The sequence below is a fragment of the Arachis ipaensis genome, chromosome B1, assembly GCF_059453495.1.
Source record: "Arachis ipaensis isolate K30076 ecotype BB chromosome B1, ASM5945349v1, whole genome shotgun sequence".
NCBI classification, from domain to species: Eukaryota; Viridiplantae; Streptophyta; class Magnoliopsida; order Fabales; family Fabaceae; genus Arachis; species Arachis ipaensis.
In genome coordinates this window covers 12362993-12390644 of record NC_142436.1, presented here as the reverse complement: position 1 = coordinate 12390644, position 27652 = coordinate 12362993, and the positions used below count along the sequence as shown (strand labels likewise).

The 27652-nt window shown below is 34.1% G+C and overlaps 1 protein-coding gene across 1 annotated transcript; it reads left to right on the top strand.

Annotated features, from left to right (window-relative positions):
* The first annotated feature begins 15819 nt into the window (after positions 1-15819).
* On the top strand, positions 15820-20321 carry LOC107625144 (uncharacterized). Its single transcript, XM_016327725.2, has 6 exons — positions 15820-16127; positions 16258-16456; positions 17040-17169; positions 17262-17462; positions 17578-17745; positions 19689-20321. Exons 2-6 carry the CDS (start codon positions 16323-16325, stop codon positions 20139-20141), a joined length of 1086 nt encoding a protein of 361 aa, XP_016183211.1. The 5' UTR covers positions 15820-16127; positions 16258-16322; the 3' UTR covers positions 20142-20321.
* Positions 20322-27652: the final 7331 nt, after the last annotated feature.

The window sequence follows — 27652 nt, the reverse complement described above, 5'->3', positions numbered from 1 at the left end:
TAATTTCCTTATTTTGTTTCTACAAATGGAACTAATAGTTAGCCATGGTTGCTAAACTTCAAAAGCATATATGATTATCAGAGGTTCTTTGAATCGGAAATGATATACTCTGCTCTGCACATGCCGCACAGAGCAATAAATAGCTATCTCCTGTGAAGACTTATCCTAATTTCTAGAGTTATACTCAAAATGATCCCTAAATTTTGACCCCTAAATTTTGACTCCTGACTTAATTTAGTCCTCTAATTTCCAATTGATCCAAATTATACTCTGAAATTTTAAGGCGTGATTTAAGTTGGCTCTTCCGTCTTTTTCCGTGAGATGACGTCGTTTTATTCCTCCCTCTCTTTTTCTTCCTCCTCCTCAATGTCTGAACCTCCCACCACCCTCAATCATACCTTCCTAACCTCACCACCCTGACCACCACGACCACCCTCCTCCTCACCTCCCCCTCATCTACCACTCCAATTTGGATACAGGTTCCTTATTTCTCAAATTTCTGAACTCAGATGAGCTGCAAATTCCGTCTTCTTCTTGCAATCTGGTCGCTGGGAAAGGTTCACATAAAGCTTCAACCATCACTGGTGAAAAAGTTCTTCGCTCATCACCAGCAAAACAAACTCCAAGGTACTTTCTCTCCAAATCTCTGAGGAGTATTCACAGCTGATGACTAGACAGTGGATAATATCTTCTTGGTTTCTTTGGCAACAAGGACAGATTGGTTCAATTGTTGGTATCCACCGGTTGAGAAGCTGGAAGATGGGTAAGCTGCCATGAAGAGCTTTTCACATGAAAACCTTTGTTTTGTGAGGAAGAGATAGCTTCCAAAGAGAAGTCCAGAGAGTTTTTTACCTTAGAGTCTCAGGAAACATTTCAATAGAAGTATGGTAAAAGAGGAAAGTCACTTTGACCCAAATTGTACCTGAATTGGAGTGGTGGATGAGGGAGAGGTGAGGAGGAGGGTGGTGGTGGTGGTGAGGGTGGTGGGAGTTGAGAAGGTATGATTGAGGGTGGTCGCAATGAAGTGGTAGGAGGTTCAAACATTGAGGAGGAGGAAGAAAAGAGAAGGGGGGGGAGAGAGAGAGAGAGAGTAAAATAACGCCGTTTAGGCGCAAACAACAAAATGACTTCGTTTAGTCATGTCACGTCATCTTTCCGATGATGGAAATGGACGGAGGGGCCAACTTGAGTTACGCCTTAAAATTTCGGGGTACAATTTAAGTTAATTGAAAATTAGAGGGCTAAATTGAGTTGGGGTCAAATTTCAAGAGTCATTTTGAATATTAACTCATTCTTAATAGGTTTAAAATTTGAAAGATTATCAAGTCTTATAACTACTTATTGATGGTAGATAGTTAAGATGCTCATGAACCACAAATTTATTCGTCAGATCATCATTGGGGCCCTCTTGACAAAAAAAAAATATTCTTGATTCATTGCATCTGTTGGAGATGATATTAAGCTGGCATCTAATGGCTCACAAAAGCAAGCTGTAATTGATTATAGTTGAATAATTTTTGGATAGTATTCATTTTTGTAACTTTAATTAGAATGATAGAAAATTTTGTTTTGATTAGAGGTCAAAGCTAACAATATTAATGGCCTCATAACCATAGTTAATTTATTTACCATATTGAGTTAAGTTTTAGTAAGATTAATTTTCTAATAGCTATAAATAGTGGATAACAACAATAGGTACTTGAGTATACTCAGTTGTTCTGTTTCAATTTTAGGTTTTGTATGGGTTCATATGACAAATCCCCTTTCTCTTAGTCTTCTTCTTCAATTTCAATCTTATTTTCTTCATTAAAATCAAATTCAGATCACGATTTCTTTTAGGTTTTGTATGGGTTCATATGACAAATCCCCTTTCTCTTAGTCTTCTTCTTCAATTTCAATCTTATTTTCCTCATTAAAATCAAATCCAGATCACGATTTCTTTGTGGTGCGTTGAGTGTGGAGAATCGTCTATCAAGAAAGAGGTGAAGTTCTTGGATACAAATAGATCATTGAATTAGTGTCAATGGTTGACACTCCTTCCGACCTAATGTCTAAGGGAATCACGGGTCACATGAGAACCAGGAGCTTTCAGCTGGTGAGCTTCGAAATTTAGCTCGCATTCTAAGCCAACTCTCGAGTTTGCAGCAACAGAACGCAAAATCGAGTACCAATTTGCTTGCGGATCCAATAAGTGTTCACTTTCTACATTCAGGTGAGAATCCTGGAGTTTTTATTATCTTAATTATGCTGAATGTTAAGAACTACAACTCCTGGTCAATGAGTTATGAAATTGGCACTGAAATCAAAGAATAAGATAGGGTTTATTGATGGAACCATTGTGAAACCAGATAAGAATGATCTTGCATATGTAGCATGGGATGAGTATAATACTTATGTTGTTTCTTGGTTAAATCTTTCATTGAGTGTTGAAATTGCACAGAGTGTTACTTGGAATGAAATTCCTGTAGATTTATGGCTTGATTTGAAGCACATGTATTATCATGGAGACAAATACAGAATTGCTGAATTAGAAGAATACTTGTATACCATGAAACAGGAAAATCTAAAGCATAACAAATTATTTTACCAAGTTGAAGGCTATTTGGAAAAAAAGACATTGATTGCTTCAAACTAGTTCCACAATGCAAGGAATACTATGAAAAATGTGAGTGTAGCTTGGAAACCATGAGAGATTATCGAGATGAAACTTATGCAGTGAGATTTCTAACAGGATTGAATGAGCAGTATAGAAGTGTGAGATCCCAAATCATGCTGATGAAGTCACTTGCAGACATTAATGAAATTTTTCCTCTGTTAACTCAGCAAGAGAGACAGCTTAATGGATCATATTTGGAGACTCAGAACTTTACATCTTTGGCCAATTCAGTTCATAATTTCAACAATAATTCAAGCAGTATTTCTAGAGGAAGAAGACGAGGAACCCATGGAGGTAGAGGTGGAAGAGGAGGAAGAAATTCAGAACCTAAGACATGTTCTTATTGTCACAAGGCACGACATCTTGTGGATACTTGTTACCACAAACATGGATTTTCACCTCATCTATAAGGCCGAAATGACCACAAGAGACTAGCAACGGAGCTATGGCTAATCATATTGCTGTTGGAATTAAAGAGATCAGTACCAACAACGTCAAGCAGGACAAGGAAGCCGATAGTCAATCCCAATTCAATCAGAGTTTGAGAGACTTATACACTTGAGCTCTTATATTGCACAATTATTGTCAGTAAAAACTTTTTTCTCAAATTCTTGGGTGCTTGATACGGGAGCTGCTGATCATGTATCACACTCATTGTATTTTTTTATAAATTTTAGACATATTAGGCAAATTCTGATAAAATTACCAGATAGAACACACACAACTGCAACTATAAGTAGAACTGTGGTATTTGCAACTATATTTTATCTCACGGATGTGCTGTACATACCAAGTTTCAACTTCAATATTTTATCTATTTCCAAACTTTACAAAAGGCCTGTATTGTGAATGTGTTTTTACTGACAAACTTTGAGAGATTCAGAATCGGACCTCTTTGAAGATGATTGTCACAGCTAGAGCAAAGCATGGATTATACATGATAGATTTTTCTATATTAGAGTTAGCACACAAGGACAACATGGAAAATACAATATATAATAGGGGTAATAGGATTCTAGATATGCAAAGTCATAGTGACAAGATTATACTTTCTTCTAATCTTAGGATAGCAAATTTGGTTACACAAACTTCATATTTTTCTATTGAGAATTTATGGCATTTCAGATTGGGTCATGTACCACAAAACAAATTTGATATAATTAAGCAAATATATCCCTGTGTATAGTTTTCTATATCTACTTGCTCTAAACCATGAGACTTTTGCCATTATGCCAAGCAAAAACGGTTATCATATACCCTTAGTGAAATAATAAGTTTAAACAATTTTGATTTAATACATATCGATATCTAGAGGGCCAATGTCACTTATTTCTCTACAAGATTATAAATATTTTTTAACTGTAGTAGATGATAAAACCAGATAATTATGGATTTATTTCATGAAATTAAAAATCAGAAGCCAGCTGATGCGTGAGCATCTTTTCTTTATTTTCTATTTATTTTAGATATAAATATATTAAGTTTTAATTCAATTTTAATCTTTGAAGCTTAGTTGGATGCTACTTTGAGTCACTTTAGTGTTTTAATTATTTCAGGTGAAGTCTGAATCGGTTTGGCAGAGTTCGTGTGCAAGAAAAGAGAAGAATTTGGAATTTGCCAAGTTGGCGCTAAACGCGAACTTGGGCATTTAGCACCAACAAGTTAGAAGCGAATGGAAGCTCTCTGCCCATTAGGGCGCTAAATGCCTAGCGCCAGGAAGACAGAATCAAAGGGGGAGCTTCTGCCCACTAGAGCGCTAAACGCCCAATCTGACGTTTAGCGCCAATGACACGGATCAACTTTCACTAAAGGAGCATCTTTAGTTGGATTTGGCTTTTAATTGTTATATTTTATTTTGTTTAAGTTATTTTTATTTATAAACAAAATCTTTTAGGTTTAAAATTTATTATTTTATTTTAGTTTCAAATCAAATTATGTTAGATATAAAAGGAAAAAGATTTAGCCCTTCGAGGAGCTCTTCTCTACGAGGGATTTCATTCTACACTTTTCACTTTTTAGAACCCTAATTTTCTCTCTAAGTCATGAGCCACTAAACCTCCTTGGTTAAGGTTAGGAGATCTGTTTATTCCATGGATTAATACTATTGTCAATCTATTTTTATTAATGTATTGATTTCAATTTCAAGGATTTGTTTCCGTTCTTCATCTTAGGGATCTGGGTATATCAGAAGAATAACCCTTGTTCTATTTGAGTTCTTGTTAAATCTTCTTGGAAAAGTAATTTACTTGAACAACAGCTTAAAAACAATTCCTCCTAAACACTAAGGTAGCATTTGGTAGAGAGACAGAGACAGAAAGACTGAGACTGAGAGACAGAGACTAAGAGACAGGGATTGAAATAAATCTCAGTATTCTGTTTGGTGCAAAATGGGAGACAGGAATTGAAACAAGAATGAAACTTTAATTTAATTTGCACAAAGGGTAAAATTGGAATTAATTAATTGAAATGAAAGTATTTTAGGTATAAAATGTTATTAAAGTTTCAGTCTACATCTCTAAAAATTTCAGTCCCCTGTGTCCCTACTTTTTGGAGGTACTGAAATACTGGAATTTTAGAGACAGAGACAGAAATTTTAGTACCAGTCTCTGAACTAACAAACACGATACTGAGTCCCAGTCTCTCAGTCTCTGTCTCAGTACCTCAAAACAAACGCTACCTAATTACTTAGACTTAACGGGATACGTGACATATAATCCTCTTATATTCGGGTAATTAGGGTTTTGTGGCTAATAAACTAGAACTGGACTTAAACCTCTAATCGAAACTAAGTGACCAAGGAATTGGCGATTAACTAGGTTAGAGGAGACTAGATTACTAAGAAATTAGGATTTGGTCAATTACAGTTTACCATGAATTGAATCTTGCATGAGTAAAATAATTGGTAAGAAATAGAAATCCGAAAAATAAACAACTCTGAAACCTTAACTATTGTCTCATATATTCTTCATACCAACTTCACTGTTTGCCTTCAATTTCCTGAATTTACTGTTGAATGCGATTTACAACCCCAAACACCATTTTCTGCTTGTCTGACTAAGTGAATCACTCAACCATTGTTGCTTGGCCCATCAATTATCGTGGGATCGATTATCACTCACCTGAGGTATTACTTGGTACGATCTGGTGCACTTGCCGGTTAGTTTGTGGACTCTGAATTTCGCATCACCAGCCGTTTGGTTCAGAATTTTGTTGCATATATGAAAACTCATTTTAATTCTCAAGTAAAGATTATCCAAACTAACAATGGTCCTGAGTTTAAACTTGATATTTTATATAATTCACAGGGTATAGTGCATCAAATATCATGTGTTAAGACACTTCAACAAAATAGTGTTGTTGAGCAGAAACACTAACATATTCTTAACATTGCAAGAGCATTAATATTTTAACCATCCTTGCCAAAAAAAAATTTGGAATTTTGCTATTGGTTTAGCTGTTCATTTAATTAATAAACTTCCAACTCCAGTTTTAAAAAATAAAATCCCTTATGCTACCTTATTTGGCAAGGATGCAAACATCAGTAACCTTAAAGTATTTGGATGCTTGACATTTGCTTCAACCTTAACTTATAGACAAAGAAAATTTGATAAATGAGCAAGAAAAAAAATTTTTCTTGGCTATCCAATTGGCACAAAAATATATATTATGTTTGATATTCACACTAGAGAACTATTTTTGTCTCGAAATGTGAAATTTTATGAACATTATCTTTTTTTATAAATCCTTTCATGATAACATGACCAAAAATTTCATAAATGTTTCTTTTCTACCTATTTCTGATTCTAATTCTAATGGGTTTGATCCTTTTACTTATAACTCTTTAGATGCATTTCATCCATCTCATGTAAATACTGATTCTTTTCATGAGTCTAGAACCCTACCTCACTCATTGATTCACATGTAGCTTCTACTAGCCTACCAAATAGTGCATCATTTAATTCTCATTCAAATAATAACATACATCATCAGGATCTTAGAAGATCAACTCATACACATAAATCACCTTCTTATCTTCAAGTTTATCATTGTATGCTACTTAGAACAGGAAGTTCTAGTAACCAATCATGTTCTAAGCGGTACGGTTTATCTCATATGGTGGATTATAAGAAGTTGTTCCCTGTCCATAGAGTTTTTTTCCTAACAATAACCACAACATTTGAACCGAAGACTTATGAACAAGTTGTGCGGCATGTATACTGGAGAAATACAATTAGTGCAGAATTGCTTGCTCTTGTGAAGAATAAGACTTGGTCTATCACTTCTTTGTCTCTTGGAAAGAACCTCATTGGATGCAAGTGGATTTTTAAGGTGAAGTTTCATCTAGATGGTAATGTTGAATGCCACAAAGCCCGTCTTGTGGCTCAAGATTTTTGTCAACGAGTTGGCTATGATTACTTCGATACATTCAGTCCGGTTGTGAAAATCACCACTTTACGACTTATTCTTACTCTTGCTGTTGTCCATGGCTGAAAACTTTACCAATTAGATGTTAATACAGCATTCTTGCATGGTTATTTGCAAGAAGAGGTTTATATGAAACCCCAAGGTCTCGATGTTCCAAATGGTGCTGTTTGTAAGTTGAATCGTTCTCTATATGGCTTGAAACAGGCAAGCCGTCAATGGAATTTAAGATTAAGTGGTTTTCTTCAGTAACATGGCTTTATCAAGTCTCCTCATGATCACTCTTTGTTCACCAAGCACATTAACATTGGCTTGGTTATTATTATTGTTTATGTTGATGATCTTGTTTTATCTGGAGATAATCTATTTGAAATTGAAGCTATTAAAAGGGCGCTTGATACTGAATTTTAGTATTAACGACTTAGGCCAGTTGAAATTTTTTCTTGGAATGGAAGTTGCTCGTAGTTCCAAAGGGATTGCTTTGTATCAACGTAAGTACACTCTTGATTTGCTTGAGGAATATGGTATCTTGGAAGTTAAACCTGTTTCGGTTCCTATGTTGTATAATGAAAAATTTTCTAAGGAGAATGGAACAAGATTACCAGATCCATTACAATATAGAAGACTGCTCGGACAACTCTTATATCTCACCAATACTCGGCCGGACATTGCTTTTGCAGTTGAGAAACTCAGCCAAGTTGTCCAATACTCGTCGATCAATAATTGTGTACTATTTTTTATTAGGTTCTTCATTAGTGTCTTGAAAGATCAAGAAGCAAACAACTGTGGCATGTTCTTTCTCAGAGCTGAATATCGTGCCAGGGCACATGTAATTCGGGAAGGTCAATGGCTTCTTTATCTTCTTAATGACTGCCATGTATCTCATCCTTAGCCGATCAATCTCTATTGTGACAATCAATCTGTGATGTACATTGCAGCTAATCTGGTTTTTCACGAAAGAACCAAGCACATTGAAGTAGATTATCACATTGTATGGGAAAAGTCCAAAATAGGGGTGTTGAAAATTGCTACCTATTAAATCAGCTCATCAAACAACTGATTTACTTACTACTAGAAGGACCTTTTTGTAACGACCCTCCCAGAAAAACACCATGCTTAAGCCATAGTACTTTTACTAGAAAGACGTCACAGGACTTTCCTATTACTATCTACATAGTATTAAGCATTTACACATTAACTTGTCAACAGTTTTAAGAAAAACTAATTTTTTTTCCATCAAGTACGAATGTATATCAAAAAGCACATATTCACATAATTAATACTAATAATACATAATAGTTATTCAAAAGAACTCAAATACAAAACATATCCCACTGTAAAAAAAAATACAATACTAAAATATCAAGGGTGAGGGGAAATAAACCCAAAAGTAACTATCCAAACAAATCTTCTATTCATCTGTAGCTTCCCAATCAGTCGTCCTGTCTGTATCTCTGAAAAGATTTTAGAAAATTTGGGGTATTACAATCCATCCACCTTACAAAAATTTTCGTCCTCGAAAATTGATATAAGGTGAAAAAGATTCATACAACTTCACTTTCAAACCTACCAAAGAAAACAGAAAGATTTGGCATGTCTAGCTTTTAAACATGAAAGAAATCACAATTTATGAAAACAAAAGAAAAAATGTAGTGTGGTGTAGACATTGTGTGATAGATCTAATGCAAATTAAACCTCAGAACCTGAAGATTTGGAAATTAACAGATAAACTCAGGGTGCGTTTAAAGTCTTCAACAAGACATGACCACCTCCTTAATCCACAACCATCTCGCAAAGTTTTCCCACCAAATCCACAACTTTGCAATTTCTTGTGATATCTCGCACAAGTCGGTTTCACTTTTTGCATCCTCAAACCATATCCTAAGGAACTAATGTATTTCTTGCTATTGCTAGGTACCGTATATGACACAGGACAAACTCAAGCTTGAACAAAGAAATTCAAATTTCAGGAAGAAAAGAACGGATATCACAGACAGTGTTACAAGAATTTGGAAGGATGCTTAAGATCGTAATCGAACAAGGATGCATAAAATGTGAAGTCTACCAGAAGAGAGTTATATCGCATCTTAAGAAAGAAATTTGAGGCAAAGAACTTGGAGAGAAACAATGAAAGAAAAGGTAGCATAATGAGTCAAAACAAACTAGTTGAATCAAAGGCAACGACAATGTTTCTAAAGATCCGAGAATCGCTTGTTGCACTAGAACAAATTCCAAGATCAAATCAAGGAGTACAAAATTTATAAACAGTGACAAAGTTGAATGTTCCAAAGGATTCAATCAACAACTAAGACATAATCAAGTATGGTTGGAAAATATTCGAAACATATTCCAAGAAGGAAGTTCGAAACAAAGAATTCCACTGCAAGCAATTAAGAAAGAGATGACACCGAGTCATATCGGCACGAATAAAGATTATACGTCAAAACGTAACTAATCCCTACAACTTAACTTCTAATGTTCCCAAATCCCGTGATTTGCATTAGCTATTACTCCTATTTTGTCTATGATAATCCATTAATGTTTCCGTATACACAAATCATGAGTATTAAGTTGGCCAGACCTAATACCATGAGACATGTAACAGTAAACTAACGGCATTAATCAATAGACAATCATACACTTAAAAAACTCAAACTCTTGACAAGTCCTATTACATGACAGACACTTAGAGTATGCAGTGAAACATAGTTAGTCAATTTCCAAGGCTCTATAGAAAAGACTGCTCTGATATCATTTGTAATGACCTTTCCAGCAAAACACCATGCTTAAGGCATAGTACTTCTACTAGAAGGACGTCACATGACTTTCCTATTATTATCTATATAGTATTAAGCTTTTACACGTTAACTTGTCAACAGTTTTAAGAAAAACTAAATCCTTTTTCCATCAAGTACGAATGTATATCAAAAAGCATATATTTACAAAATTAATACTAATAATACATAATAGTTATTCAAAATAACTCAAATACAAAACCTATCTCGCTGTAAAAAAAAATACAACACTAAAATATCAAGGGCGAGAAAAAATAAACTCAAAAGTAACTATCCAAACAAATCTTCTATTCGTCTGTAGTTTTTCAATCAATGTGTCATGTCTATATCTCTGAAAAGGTTTTAGAAAATTTGGGGTGTTACACCTTTTTCTTAGCCTTCTTCTTCAACCTCAATCTTATTTTCTTCACTAAAATTAGATCTATACCACGATTTCTTCAGCATCGAGATTCAACAAGAAAAAATGAGCAGGGTGATAATATTTTTAGAACATATTGGATCAATACAAAATAGTTCATCTTTTCTTTCTCGTGAGATATATTTTCTGGTTCTACCTCTACTTTTTTACTATTAAACATAGGATTAAATAAACATCAATTTTTGATCTACTTTAACAACAAAACCTTCATAATCTTTAAAATCTATTTATATCACTTCTCTAGTAGTATTTAAACTTTTTGTGCTACTCTCAGTAGCATATTAAGATTAATCATCATTTTTTAATATTTATTTTAACTCTGTCACTTCATTGCGTAATAAAATCAATATTTGAAAGTCACAAAAAACCAATATTTGAAGAACTTCTTCAGGAATGCTAGAGCAAGACAAATTTAAAAAGATTTTTTTTTATTTTTTAAAGTGTTTGACAAATTTTTTAGTAATAAAAGTAAAAATAGAAAAAATAAAAAATATCAAGGGCGAGAAAAAATAAACTCAAAAGTAACTATCCAAATAAATCTTCTATTCGTCTGTAGTTTTTCGATCAGTGTGTCATGTCTATATCTCTGAAAAGGTTTTAGAAAATTTGGGGTGTTACACCTTTTTCTTAGTCTTCTTCTTCAATCTCAATCTTATTTTCTTCACTAAAATTAGATATAGACCACGATTTCTTCAGCATCGAGATTCAACAAGAAAAAACGAGCAGGGTGATAATATTTTTAGAACATATTGGATCAATACAAAATAGTTCATCTTTTCTTTCTCGTGAGATACATTTTCTGGTTCTACTTCTACTTTTTCAGTATCAAACATAGGATTAAATAAACATCAATTGTTAATCTACTTTAACAACAAAACCTTCATAATCTTTAAAATCTATTTACATCACTTCTCTAGTAGTATTTAAACTTTTTGTGCTACTCTCAGTAGCATGTTAAGATTAATCATCATTTTTTTAATATTTATTTTAACTATGTCACTTGATTGAGTATCAAAATTAATATTTGAAAGTCACAAAAAAATCAATATTTGAAGAACTTCTTTAGGAATGCTAGAGGAAGACAAATTTAAAAAGATTTTTTTTAAAAGTATTTGACAAAGTTTTTGGTAATAAAAGTAAAAATAAAAAAATAAAAAATATCAAGGGCAAGAAAAAATAAACTCAAAAGTAACTATCCAAACAAATCTTCTATTCGTCTGTAGTTTTTCGATCAATGTGTTATGTTTATATCTCTGAAAAGGTTTTAGAAAATTTGGGGTGTTATACCTTTTTCCTAGTCTTCTTCTTCAACCTCAATCTTATTTTCTTCACTAAAATTAGATTTAGACCACAATTTCTTCAGCATCGAGATTCAACAAAAAAAAACGAGCAGGGTGATCATATTTTTAGAACATATTGGATCAATATGAAATAGTTCATCTTTTCTTTCTTGTGAGATACATTTTCTGGTTCTATTTCTACTTTTTTACTATCAAACATGAGTTAAGCTCCACTTTGGTTCTTGAGATTGACGAGTTGCACTAATTTAGTCCTCTAGATCCCGATTGCATTAAATTAGTCTATCATATTCGAAAAAATGCACCACGTTTGTCCTTGTCCTATTTTCCGTCACCAGAGCACTGATGTAGTCAGTGACGTGGCCAATTGTTGCCACGCTGGACACAATGAAACGACGTCATTTTTAATTTGGCGCTAAACACCCCTTTGAACGACGTCATTTGTATGTGATGGAAAATAAAACATTAGCATTCCTCTTTTGTCTCCACTCTTTATCTTCAGCTTCTCCATGAGTGACGCAAAATAAGAACTGGTAGCTGCAATAGGATTTCTGGAGCCTATTGGAACACGAGAAACACTATACGGTTGTTTGAAGAGTTCGTTTGCCGCTACAAGGATCTTCTGTTTCGTCACCGAAGTTGGTGAAGAGAGTAAAATTTTATTTTTTCAAATTTTAGGTAATGCTTTGATGTTTGTTGATCATGGTTTATTCTTTTGTATGTTGTTAGTCCCCAAGTTTTGAAATGAATTTTGTGCTAGGGTTTTATTTTGATGTTGTTTGGGACTATTTTTAGGGGTTTATCTTCATGCTCTTTTCCAATGATGGAACAATCCGTATCTTCTCATGGTGGATAACTGTGTTTTATTTTGATATTTTTCTGTGCCATGTATGAATGTAGTTGATGAAAACTATCTTAAAGTGATCATTGTGTGGAACTGGTGATAAAAATAATTTTTTTTGAATCATGCAGATAGATGTGCAGTTAGATATTATGTTCCACCATGGGAAAAAATTTCAGAAAGATGAAAAAGGAATAACTATTTATTTTTCTGATATGAAGGCATGTGTTGGTGACATTGATGTAGATACTTTAGATGTGTTTTGGGTGAGAAATTATTATAAAGAACTAGGATATGATAAGATAAAAGAATATTGGTGGCATGTTCTCAGGAGGAGTTTAGATAGTGATTTAAGAGCTCTACATTCTGATGATGAATTGAGATACAATATAAGAATGATGGCACTCTCTGTCCTTACTATAGGTGTATTTTGAATTTATGACTAGTCTTTACTTTTGTGGGAGAATTGTCATTGATATGGCAGGAGTATTATTATTTTTCTTGAAACTCATTGATATGTTAATATATTATTATTATGACAATTTGTTCCACCCTTAATTATGCTACTGCAGATTTTTTTTTGTAATTTTTTTTCAATAATTTTATTAGATGACAGAAAAACTTGCTTTATGTTTATACCATGACTAACAATTTGAAAATTTGAAAATAACACTTTTTTTTTTCTTTTACTACACATTAACCCTAAACACAGTAAAACAAAATCATCCTCAAACTTTAACCACCAACATGAAACCAGTATTTATTGAATGTTTTAAGTATTAGTGTGTTCAGTGTGACAACAATTGGCCATGTCACTGACGGTATCAATGCTCCGGTGATGGAAAATAGGACAAGGACTAACGTAATGCATTTTTTCGAATCTGAGAGATTAATTTAGTGCAATTAGAATCTGAAGCACTAAATCAGTACAACTTGCCAATCTCAGGGACCAAAGTGGGACTTAACTCTATCAAATATAGGATTAAATAAACATTAATTGTTGATCTACTTTAACAATAAAACCTTCATGATCTTTAAAATCTATTTACATCACTTCTCTAGTAGTATTTAAACTTTTTGTGCTACTTGTTCGAGAAATAACGAGATCTTTCATCCTCACGAGTATTGGACCACAGACAAGGTGATTGGTATGGCTTTGTCCTTAGAAAAGGAGCTCCGAAATATTTTTGAGTTGCAACGACTATCTATCCCCTCAACCATTAGTGGCTCTTGGATTCCCCCCTCAGTGGGTACCTTTAAGATTAATTGTGATGCTAGCTATCCTGGCAGTGGTGCTCGAGTTAGTTTTGCTTGTGTTAGCAGAGATTGGAAGAGAAGGTGGCAACGAGGCTATCTGGGAACAATTGAAAGTCGTAGCATTTTGCAAGGAGAGTTGTTTGCTATTTGGAGAGGCTTTTTTTTAGCATGGGACTCGGGACAAAGAGACATTATATGTGAGACAGACTGTGTGGAGGCATTTACTATTGTCAATAATTTACAAGATTGCTCTGGGTTTATTAATCCTTTGGTGTTAAAAATCTGAGATATCATGTCTTGGAAATGGCGTGCTGATCTTCGGTTGATCTTGAGAGATGCAAATACAGTAGCAGACATCATGGCAAAGACGGCAATGAGGACTATTTCTCCCCAAGTGGAGCTTCCATTGCCTTGGAAGGAGTTTGAGAGTAGTATTCAGCGGGACTGCCTTTCTTAAGCAGTTTCTTGTTTTTTTTTCTTTCTTAGTTTTTGTTTATTTTCTTTTAAGTCACCAAAAAAAAAAACTTTTTGTGCTACTCTCAGTAGCATGTTAAGATTAATCATCATTTTTTTAATATGAGTAAAGTATCGTTTTTGTCCCCAACGTTTGGGGTAAGTTCTAAAATTGTTATTCCTAATGTTTCAATCGTCCTATTTAAGTCCCTAACGTTTCAAAATTGACTCAATGTTGTCCTGCCGTTAGGGATCCGTTAACAGAATTGACGGCGGGACAAAATTGAGATGATTTTGAAACGTTAGGGACTTAAATAGGATGAAAATGTTAGGGACAAAAACGATACATAAAAATAAATTTTAATTTAATTTTATCTTTCAATAATATTAATTTTTTACTGTACATAGTATCAATTATTTTTTAATTACATCTAAATAAATTACACTTAATCACATTACTTTTATTTTAAATAAATTTATTTTTTTATAATTTTAAAAAATTTTGATACATTAGAGACAAAAGGTATAATTTATATTTTATTGTATATATATATATCTATATATTATTTTTTTTCTTTTCTGCAAGTTTATATACTAGTCATTCTACAAACATTTCATGATAACTAAAAATCTTTAAGAGTAAAATTATAAAAAAAAAATTAATTTATTTAAAATGAAAGTAATATGAAGTGTAATTTACTTAAATGTGATTAAAAAATAATTGAATACTATGTATAGTAAAAAATTGATATTATTGAATGATAAAATTAAAATTTATTTCTATGTATCATTTTTGCCCCCAACGTTTTCGTCCTATTTAAGTCCCTAACGTTTCAAAATCGTGTCAATTTTGTCCCGCCGTCAATTCTGTTAATGGATCCTTAACGGCAGGACAACATTTAGTCAGTTTTGAAACGTAGGACGATTGAAACGTTAGAGACAACTTTAGGACTTACCCTAAATGTTGAGGACAAAAACGATACTTTACTCTTTTAATATTTATTTTAACTGTGTCACTTGATTGAGTATCAAAACCAATATTTGAAAGTCACCAAAAAAAACCAATATAACCAATATTTAAAGAACTTTTTCAGAAATGCTAGAGTAAGACAAATTTAAAAAGAATTTTTTTTAATTTTTTAAAGTGTTTAACAAATTTTTTGGTAATAAAAATAAAAATATAAAAAATAAAAATATTTTGTTTGAGAAATTATAATTTATATTTTTTTAAAAAGATATTTTAAACATAAAATATTTTTTATATAATAAATAAATAAACAATATCTTTATATTATTGTATTCAAATATAATTGATAAATAAAAAATTTTTATATAAAATATTTAAATATAAAATTATTTTTATTTTTTAAGTTTTTTTTAAAAAATAAAAAAATATTTTTTTTTAAAAACTCATCTAAAGAAAACTTATGAATAATAAGAAAGAACAATGTAATTTTTCTAATGAAAAGTATCACTGATTTTTATGGGACATCTGGAATAATTTTTTTTCATTTATTTTGTATTTTGATGACCTATTAGGCTATTACAATCGAAGGATACGAAATTAATTTTTAAGAAATAAAAATAAAATTGTTAAAAACTAAAGTGTCTTGAATAAAACTAAACTTCGAGTCACCAAAAAAACACAACAAGTCACAAAAAAAAAAAAAAAAACTAAAAACTTCGTTATGACCAATTTGGTATTTATTCTAAAATTTATTTCTCTCAGAAAATTCTCCCCAACGCACAGTCGCACACTATACCTTTTTCAAAAATCAACACAACACCGCTGTCTTCTCTTCCAGCTCCTACCAGCTTGAACCACCGCCCCGCCCTTCATCTTCTGCTACCGCCCCCGTCTTCATCTCCTGCCACCACCTTCGCCGCGATACAAGCTTCTTTCCGCCGCCGATTATCGTTTGTGTTCGATTCTTCTTCTCGCCGCAGCCTCCATTTCCTTCCTCCGCCGACGCAGGCTTACGTCGAGGTAACGCCCCCGCCATCATCTCCCCAGTTCTTGAACCCTAGAATCGTTTTTGCACTCGTAAACATATATTATATTATTCTGATTATCATTTCCTAACTGATTCTTCTGATTATCAATTCGGTCTTTACAGAACAAGCAACGAAGTTGGAAGTGATAGTCAAAGATAAGTAGACAGATACATATTGCATTGGAGAGATGTCGCGGACGCTGGTGCAGCCGATAGGGCAGAAGAGGCTGACCAACGTGGCCGTCGTGCGACTCAAGAAGCATGGCATGCGCTTTGAGATCGCCTGCTACCCCAATACTGTCCTCGCTTGGCGTTCCGGCGTGTAAGCGATCCTTCTACCTATTTTACTTCTTCCTATGCTTTTAAATTGCGGTTGCAATCTGAAAATATGGAAAATGTAATGCAACTGTAGTGGCACTCAAGATGTAGTCCGAATACGGGTTTAGTTTTGTAAGGCTACATTTGGGTATTTCTAGTCCTCTCTGTTAGGAAATACAGAAATTTGTGTGTCTCTGTTCACTCCATACCAAGTAAGTTTATGTGTCTCGGTTTATGTCTCAAGCAATATCCAAACTGAACCCGAAAGGAAGGAGTTTTGCAAATAGAGAAACTGAGGAGCGAGTCACCTTTAGATCAATAGCTTTCATTTTAAGTGAGTTCCACAAACATCCTCACTTTTGACGCCAAATCCTCTTAATTCTGCTGATTAAAACAGTGAACACATCGGTGTGTTTTGGTTTCAGGATCTTCTGCATGAGACACTGAAATTATTTTTTTTTTTGGTTTGTAACACCGAATTTAGTAAGTTGTTGAAAATTATGCAAAAATTGTATGATTAATTTTGGAAACAGAAAATTAATAATGATGAAAACAGATGACATTTTACATTTGTTTTTCAATAATAGGGAGAAGGACCTGGATGAAGTGTTGCAGTCACATACTGTTTATTCCAATGTTTCCAAAGGTGTTCTTGCCAAGTCAAAGGATTTGATTGCTGCTTTTGGGACTGATGATCAGACCAAGATATGCTTAGAGGTCAGATAAAAGAAAATGATGATGATGATAATAATTAAGGAAAAAATGTTTGGTGGATGATTGATTAATTAAATGCTGTGTTTTGGTTGCAGGTTTTGAAGAAAGGGGAACTTCAGGTTGCCGGGAAAGAAAGGGAATCCTTGCTGTCAAGTCAGTTCAGGGATATTGCCACCATTGTGATGCAGAAGACATACAATCCTGAGACGCAGCGCCCTTACACTATTAGCATGATTGAGCGCCTGATGAGGGACATTCATTTTGCTGTTGATCCAAATAGCAGTTCCAAGAAGCAGGTCAGGGGTCTTTTGCATCACTGTTTCATTCAACATCTTCACTTTTTAATTGTCAAACTGGTTCCGTTTTATAATAATGGTAATTAGTGAAAAGTGGAACCTGTTGTTTATACAGGCTTTGGAGTTGATTCAGGAGCTTCAAAAGCACTACCCTATAAAACGATGTCCGTTAAGAATCCGAGTTGCTGCTCCTGAGGAGGAAGTGCCTGCCCTTTTAGAAAAGTTGAATGAGTGGAAGTCTACCATTATTTCTAAAGAAGGATCTTCTGGTCAGCTATCTGTTGTAAGTCTTTATTTATCCTTCAATTCTTACAAACAAGTTTGGTATGTGTTTCAATTCCTTTATCAATTTTGTACCATTTGTTTTTACGCTTGGTTAGTCTTGGCAAAGTATATCTTGAAACAAAACCTATGTTTGGATAAGATTGTTATGATGGTATGTGATGAATGGAATGGCATTGAATAAAGTTTCCATCTCACTGTCAGATATGTTGAGAGATTGGAAAGCTGTGTCTTATAGTTTTCTTCCCCTTTGCTGTTGCCAAGGGGAACTCATATCTCAATGTCCCCATCATGAAATTCTTCTTTTTATCCCCCCTAAATTAATAATAATAATAATAAAACATGAACAGATCAACATGACACTCTATCACTATATGTCTATATCTGTGTGTTCATCACATGTTGAATATGTATACTAATAAAATTGTGCGGCACATGTCTCCAATAACTGGCCACACCATTTAATTATTTATTATATCTTTTTCTTCATTTTGATTGGAAAGCCATTTAAAATCTAAAGATGAATGTTATCCTTGTACCATTGAGATTTGTGTCTGATTCTTAAAATCTCGTCTTGTGAGCCCTAGTTAGTTTAGTTCTTATTCATTTCCTTCGCTAGTCTATGTACTTGTGTATGTGTAGTGAAAGTAGAAATCTTAAATATTTTTCGAAAATGCTAATTAGAAATGCCGCTCCATGTATTTTCTGGAAGGGGCTTAAAAATAGCTAACCATTATGAATAGATTTGTGCCATGTCCAAAAATTTTTTGTCCCGTGCTAGTGCTATTCAAGCATTGATATATGTGAGTTTTGCTCTGTGGTCCTTAGACTAGCTTTTTTGTGGTACACAAGTTTGGCATTTAACATTGAAGGGTAAGGGGAAACAGAGGCGTGTAAATGAGGAGGATGAGGAGATTAAGGGTCAAGTTTTGAGGAGTACTTATTTAAAAGCAGAAACTGAATCATTTGGCATTTGGCATTTAAATGTAGGTATTTTTAAGAGTACTACCCAAAATCGGTCTCTTAGAAATTTTTAGTTATCAACAAATTTTAATCATAAAATAGTCCCACATTAGTTTGTTCGTCTATATGGAGGGACTGATTGAGATTTTTAAAATTTTTTAGGTATTGTTATATCTTTATCAAATAAAGATAAGATTTGATTTGTCTAATTTTTACCATAATTTGACATGAGGATTGATTAGTCTAACAAAATAAAAGGTTAGAGACTGATTTGGTGATTAACATTTGATCAGGATTAAAGTGTCTGACTAAAAGTTCATTGGGGGACTGATTTGGGATGACTCTATTTTTAATTAGATTACAAAATGGATGTGAAATATAGAAAAAAAAAATATTTTCCTCTTATTTCATAAAATTTATAAGATATATTAGAAGTTAGTGGTTTCCAAGCTTTAGAAATCAATTTCTCTCACTTCTACTGTTTCAAATTTTGGGAGAATGCTTTCCTGAAAGACAGAAAGATAATTATTTTCTGTTTCTAGAAAATCAGAAATAGACAACACTAGAAATTTCAGAAGTATTGAAGAGAGAGAGAGAGTGAAAAACCAGTACTCCTTTTGGTGCTAAAATCACAAACAAATTTGCTCTAACACTTGGCAGTGACAACACATGGCACATAACTGGCATTATAAGAGAGATTTATTTTCTTGCATTTATTTTTACTTGTTGAAGTTTGTACCTACAATCTAGCATAGTAGCATTAATATACATCAAGAAGTAACTTGACCAATTCAGTTGTTGCCAACTTGCCATTACCTGATTTTGTTGGATATTGGCCATGTTTATTCATTGGTTTTTAGCAACGTTCAATCTGTTTAGAATTTGTGTAGTTAGGAATTTCCTTTTCCGTTGTGTATATGGTTAATCTTGAATATGCTAAAATGTGGAGGAAAATTGATATGGTTTCTGATTGGGTTGCAGATCTTTGAATTGGAACCTGGTCTATATAAGGGTTGTCATGACTTCGTTGTGAACAACATGCATGGAAGATTTGAGGTTCTTGCACACTCTCTTTATGTGGATGGGGATACCCAGGTAGAACAATACACTGATGATTATGAGGATATGCCTCCACCGTTGACCAAAGAAACTCGCGAATCTGTTCTTGAATTGAATGATAAACTTCAAAAGCAGACAATTTCATCTACGAGTAGGCTGCCTCCTGAGATGCAACAACAAAAGGCAAACAAGTGCAGCACATGCAATGTTTCTTTTGAGGACTCTAAGCAGTACAGGGAACACCACAAGAGTGAGTGGCACAAGCATAATATGAAGCGCAAGACGAGGCAACTCCCACCCCTTACCGAGGAAGAGTGCTTGGCAGACATGGAACTGGGTGACTTAAAATCTGATTTGAAGGATTATTCATTTTGAGTTGATAATCATCAAATTGTAGATGTTACTGGATAATCATCTATTTCGAGTCTAGTGTGTATACTTAGTTCAATTTTGTCTTGCATAGTCTGAGTTATAGTAAAATGCTTACCCAATGCTTACATGGGAATACTTGTAATAAAAATACTCCAAAGTAGTCTATGTCTTTTCAAGGATTAATGCTTCCCAATTTTCTCTTAACTTGATGTGTAGATTTCGTTTTGGTGAGGGTAAAATAAAGAAAAAAAGAAAGGAAAGAAAACAGGAACAAGCTCAGGTCAAGGCTACTGAGGCATATCCTGCAAAATCAGGCTCGGGATCTGAAGGTTGCAACCAACACGAAGAGGCCGAGTCTTCTCTGGTCCCTTTCTTTGCCATCCAATCAGTTCAAACCGCATCGACCACCTCTGCACCTGCTTCAGCTCGAAAATACGCAGGATTAAGTTAGCTTCAGCATGCTTATGAGGGATTCTCCAATGGGGATACCAATCCAAAGGCTTCTAGAGTCAGTCTCATAAATCAGGAGCAGGATATCAGCCTCCAAAGTCATAGACAACCCCCGGCCAAATGCTGCAGAGTTCATCACGAAGAACGCTTGTGCCTGACACTTTCCCGGAACAACCATGAATCCAATTACCATAGTAGTCACGTAGAACGAACCATAATTCTGGGAAGATGCTTCCATCACAGTTCAGCTTGGAAAAGCTAGTATTTGGGCAAGTTCAAGAGGCAAGGAGAGGATAGAAGTTCAAACTGAAAATCGAATTGAGGGCCGATTTCAGGTCTTCCATTAGCAATTGAGCTCAGCACGCTACCTTAGCAGCAGAATTGGTTGAATTGTTGAAAACCTGGTAGTTTCTATTCATCAAGACACCAAATACTAGCTGGAATCATTTCTAGATAGGGGAGTGATCCAATGCCACACTGCGAGTTAGAAGCCAATCATATCCCCTCTTGGTTGAGTAATCCTCTGATTCTGCCTCTTCCCATTTCCACCCCGTGCTTTTCCATTAATGAAACGCATTGGGTTATGCTAAGAATTTCAAGCTTGAGAGGTTCAGGAATAGAAGAAATAACTTGGTTCAAGTGCCACTGATTATTATAAGTCACAATTACGGAAGTCAATCTCTAAAATGTTTATGATCTGCATTCTTTCCAAAGCCATCCCTGGTTGCATCCATTTGTGAAACCAAAAGGGACCGGTTAAATCTCCTACACCCCACACAAAGTCACAAACCCCTCCTTTTTGAGCCGTTTTGACAATAGCTTTCCAAGTTCAGGAGGCTAAGCCTCTAGCCTTAACAAATAAATTGTGTTTTTTTTTTAATATTTGGCAAAATCACGAACCATTATAATGAAAGTTGGTTTTCAAACCTCGTTAGTGAACTGAACTCTCTTTTCTAATTTCTACTGTCTGCTCTATCTCAACTATCTCTATCTCCATAAAACGTAGATTGCAGGCCAATTTATAAGTTGGAACCGTGTCTCCCATTCTGTCCATCATGACACGTGTCACTCTCGTACAAAATCGCAACTTGCGTTTCCCAAAAATGTGTCACCTGCATGCCAGCACCTGCAAAACGCAGGTCATGTTTTGTAGAAAAAGCTACAAAAAAGCAGTCAAACCATGGTTGGTCTTATCTCCTGCATGCCTGCAATGAGCCACGTGTCATCGTATCAGCGTTCCTGAACCTACAAAACGCAGGTCACATTTCTGCCAAACTCAAGCTGCTTTTTGCATCTCTACCACTGCAACGACCCATATTATCATTATATCTGCCTACATATGAGTAAATCTCCACAGTGGTCTTCGAGATTGACGCCGTACACCAAAATCGTTCTTGAAATTCTAATTGTACTAATTATATCCCTGAAATTAGAAAAATTGCACCATAATAGTCCTGACCCATTTTCTGTTAACGATGCGCTGACGTGGCTTAATGACGTGGACCTTTAGTGACACGTGTCACCTCATGGTTTGGCCGCGTGTAACGGTATGATGACGTGTCGGTTAACGACATGTGACATGCTGACATGGATGGGTATGCCACGTGTCACAATGCTATTTTGCCACGTGTAAGATTATGCCACGTGTCGCAATGCTATTTGTCCACGTGTCATCCACTATGTCATCGTTACATATGCACCAAATTGATCCCTTACTTTACATCAAATGACTCATTTTAGTCCCTGAAATTGAATGTCGTGCACCAAATTAGTCCCTTCATAAGTTTCTTTTCATTTTTTTATAAATTTAAAATTCTCAATATTTTTTTATACACTAATTTTAATTATATATTTTATTTTAATTATATTTTATAATAAATTTTTAATTAATAATATTAACTTGTATCATTAGAGTACATGTTAACTAAGACCAAAATTTTATTATTGTCTCTTGTATTTATTTGTATCTGTTTTAATATTGTTCAAGTCATGGTTACAATAAATACTTATATTGATTAATAGTGTAATATAGAAAAAGCCGCCTAACTAAGGTATAGATAAAATAAATTATTATAATCGACAGTATAAATCTATCTCATTAATTTAGTGAGAAGTTAATTATATGGGAAATCGGACATTCTTAAAATGGATGGGAATAATGAATTTATATTAGATAATAAGTGCCTTATCAAGAATTCCTAAAATATTTATTAAAGTGTTAAATATTAAAAAAATGTATTAAGGAATATTATTATACTATTAACTTACACTCTTTATTAAATCAATATTAATATGTCACATAATTTTTTTAATAAAATATTGTAGAAAAAAATTGTATAATTAAAACTAATATTTTAAAAATATTTTATAAAAACATTTGTATTTAAATAACTTGTGAAAAGATAAAATTAAAATTAGTGTATTCAAATATATAGTGAAAATTTTAAATTTATAAAAAAATGAGAAAAACTGATGAATAAACTAATTTGGTGCACGATATTCAATTTCAGAGACTAAAATGAGTCATTTGATGCAAAGTAAGGGACTAATTTGGTACACATGTAACAATGACATAGTGGATGACACGTGGACAAATAGCATTGCGACACGTGGCATAATCTGACACGTGGCAAAATAGCATTGTGACATGTGGCATACCCATCCATGTCATCATACTGTTACACATGGCCCAACCATGAGGTGACACGTGTCACCAAAGGTCCACGTCATCACGCCATGTCAGCGTGTCGTTAACGGAAAACGGGTCAGGGACTACTATGGTGCAATTTTTCCAATCTCAGGGACGTAATTAGTGCAATTAGAATCTCAGAGACGATTTTAGTGTACGACGTCAATTTTGGGGACCATCATGGGGATTTACTCGCCTACATATCCTAAAATTACTCAATATCTTTGCATTACACCATTTTTCTTTCCATAACAAAATTAATTTGGAGTAAATAATATACTTTACTCAATCTGAAGATATTAAAATTTTATTAATTTAATTTTTAAATTTTTTATTTTAATAAATAAAATAAATGTAATAATTATCGAAATAAATAATTTAAAAAATATTTACTGATTTAAATTTTTCAGTCTTATCTCGTTTACACTGTGCACGCTTATAAGTAGAAGTCGTTTACAGCGGCTGTGGGGGCTCCAATTTGACTTAGTCAACCACTTTCTCCCCTCTTTTGACCCTTTCTTACCTTACTTTAGACCGATACGGTGATGCCGCGCTAGGCGGGGAACGACGGAGACATCAATAGGCTGAACGAGACGTCGCATTACGCTGGAGCGGCCGACTTCGAAGTTAGTTGCATTCTTTTTGTTCAATCTAAGTATATGGCTGTTGTTAGGGTAGTTCTGAAGTAACAAGAACATAGTTAAATGATTTAGTGATAAGTCTCTAGGAGGAACTTTGTTTTTCTTGTGCTAGGTTGTTAGTATTTATAACGTTCTAATTAGGAAAGATTTTCTGGCATATGTAATTTAGAGACATGTGTAGGCTAGAAACATGAAAGTATGTTCTTAAGTAGAAGTAACTATAAGTTAGATAGAAATATTTGTTGTGTATCATGCTAAAGTGATTTAATTACTAAAAAAAAAATAAAAAGTAAGAATTCAGTAATGTGCATAAATTTATGATCATCTAACGCTGAATATTTTTTTATTCTTCAGAGGCCTTGCCTTCTACTGCCCCGGCGAGTGAGCCATACCCTTCCTCCACCCGACACCATCGTCCCGTATCTGGTTGAGGCCGGATTCAGCGACACGGTGCCACTCAGGGACTTCACTTTTGACAATTCCCTGATTTTGGCACTCGTCGAGCGATGGTATCCGGAGACGCACACGTTTCATCTCCCGTGGGGTGAGGTTACTATCACCCTGCAAGACGTGGCGTACCACCTAGGCCTACGCGCACACGGTAACCCCGTTGGGGGTGCCTCCGTGACTTCGGTAGGTGGTATGGCACGGAGACGTGGGCTATGGTGGAGCAGCTGCTTGGTGCCAGGCCTCCGTTGGCGGCATAGCAGGCTGCGCAGAGGAAGGAGTCCTTCACGCTGAAGCTCGTGTGGCTGCGGGATCGTGTCTGCCAGATGCCCCCGACAGACGACCCGAAGACCCTTCGACAGTACGCCAGGTACTATATTATGCTACTTATCGGAGGGTATCTGATGACAGACAAGTCCAACAACCTGGTTGGCTACCGCTTCTCCGAGACTTCGGGGAGTGTAGGGCGTTTTCCTGGGGTTCGGCTGTGCTGGCTTGGACGTACCAGTCACTTTGTTCGGTGGCACAGCGGGCATCACGGACATCGCCAGTTTGAAGTGATAGCTTGCCTGGACCGCACCTTGCAATACTAGAATACTCACAGAGGGGTTGGACTGAATCAACGGCAATATGACCCCGCAGATCAGACTGCTGTCTAACTGACGATGGTAGGTGCTAGACAACTGTGCGCTCCACCAACTCTCCGAACCTCCCTGAACACAACAAAACAGTATTGCTTCAGCCATATCTCAAACCTACTTAATATATCGTACAGAAGTACTGAAAAGCACAAGTAAAGTTGAACTTACCAGTATCCAAGGTTCTGCCGAAGGGCCACACAGAGGCTCCATTGACAACCATTCTTAGCTTGACGGCACTACACATGATACTTTAACCGGTCCGATTCGATCACCTGGTACTCCGCACTCCTGCAAATACTGTAGTTCTTCACACCCTAAAGCACTGCCTCTCGGCTTCTAAACCTGTGGCCGACCCGAAACTCTACACCGCCGTCTAGATTGTAATCCTCTTCACCCGTGTCAGAGATCAGAGTCCTCTCATGCGATCCAGACTGTGATAGTGAGTTAGTACTGTCGATAGCGCCAGAATTGGGCGAGGTGGAGGCAGGACATGGCGCGCCACAGTCTGGACAGGTGTCTCCGGAACACACTCATCCTCATCCCCACCATCGGACGAGTCGCTGTTCGCCACGTAATCATCGTCCGACTCCTCCTCGCCCTCTTCTGCCTCATCCACTGGAATGGCGACATAAATGGGCGGTGGCGCGAGAGGTCGGTCGTCCTGTACATAGGTCGAGTGTACAGAACTCCCACCACCACTGTGTCCCACTTCGGCGGAAAGCTCCATTACCTGCTCCACCATGATCCTCCCATGGATGTCGAATATCAGTCGGAATAGTCAAAACCGGAAAACTCCGTTACCCATGGGTGCTAGACACGTTACAACTGACGTGTCTTATTTCGTTTACACTATAAACGAGATAAGACTAAAGAATTTAAATCGATAAATATTTTTTAAATTATTTATTTTGATAATTATTATATTTATTTTATTTATTAAAATAAAAAATCCTTTAATTTTTGGGTCTAAAATCTAGCCATGATCTAAAAAATTTGCACATTGGAACTAGGGATAATAATAGAACATTCTTTGTACCAATTGAATTATCCGAGACTTGGCCCATTATTGCCATCTGAAAATTATGATACAAAGAACAGTAAGGTATTTAAGATCAAAATTAAACTCAATGTTAAGAAAAGTTTTTCACTCGCATTTTACCAATATTCTATCTTTTTGAAAAAAAAAAAGTTAGCCTTTAAAACTTTAAAAAGCAAACACTTTAGTTCTTTACAAAATAATTTTTAATATTTATTTTCGTTAGACAATACAGTCTTTTTCCATTAGTTACTAACAATGATTGCTATTGACGTGAAACGTTGACTCGCACACATAGCCGATAAGTGTCCATATATACAATTTGGATAAATCAGTTCCAAAAAAATGAAGTAAAAAATAGTCCGTAAAAAAGTTTAAAAAATCTCAAAAATCTCTAAAAAATCTAAAATAGTTCATTCGAATTATTTATATATAATTATTTTTAAATTGATAAATTTTAATTTCTAACATTTTTATTTTAAAAAATCTCAAAAATCTCTAAAAAATCTAAAATAGTTCATTCGAATTATTTATATATAATTATTTTTAAATTGATAAATTTTAATTTCTAACATTTTTATTTATTTATCTCAAATTTGATTATTCATATATACAAAAAAAAATGCATTTTCAAATCCTAAATTATAAATTAATTTTCAAGTTTTAAAAAAAAAGTAAATAATTAAATGAACTTATATTTATTTTCGATCATGCAAAATATTAATTTAATTTGTAAGTACCATATTTTTAATTTTATGATCATTATTTAATGATGAAGAAGAGAATAAATTAGTGAAGAATTTCTATTTAATATAAAATTTTTTACAAAAACAATTAGAAATATTTGTGCCAAATAATTATGAAGAACAACACTTTAAAACTTGTATGCATTCTGAACCAAGTCATTTATGAAGTCAAATTTGTAAATTTTGGTTAATTACAATTACAAAGTTAATATGGATAATTTATAAAATCTCAATGCAATGTGAAAATTCCTAATATTTTGTAATATTTGAAGAAGAAATGTCTTAATAAATTCAAGTATTTTGTTTATATTTTTTTCAAAATTTTGGGATTTATTGGTTGTAATGTTGCATAAAATAGGTTTGCAGTTAAAATTATTTGTACTACTATAATTAATAGCTATGTTAAGAAAAAATAGATTTATTTCACTTATAAGTATTTTTCTAAGTTTATTTGGTGTCAGTATCTTAACAATTTTAGATATATAAATAATAATTTTTATAATGCAATGAACTGTTAGATTTAGTTGTTATTATTATAATTTTATACCACTTCGATATAAGTATTATATGTTAGTAATTAAATAATATTATTTTTTATGACATTTTAATGTTAACGAATAAAATAATCTTATAGTATATATTTTGTTATTTTATCTATTTTTTATTTATTATATATATTTTTAATAATATTTTATTATTATATTTTTTAAAAATATTATAAGACATTAACTTTTGAAAAAAATTAAAAATATTTAAAAGTACTATTTAGGAATTTTAAAATTTTTTTAAGGATTATTTTGATATTTTAAAATTTTTTAAAAATTATTTTATATTTTATCTTGGATATCAATTTGTTCAACTTGC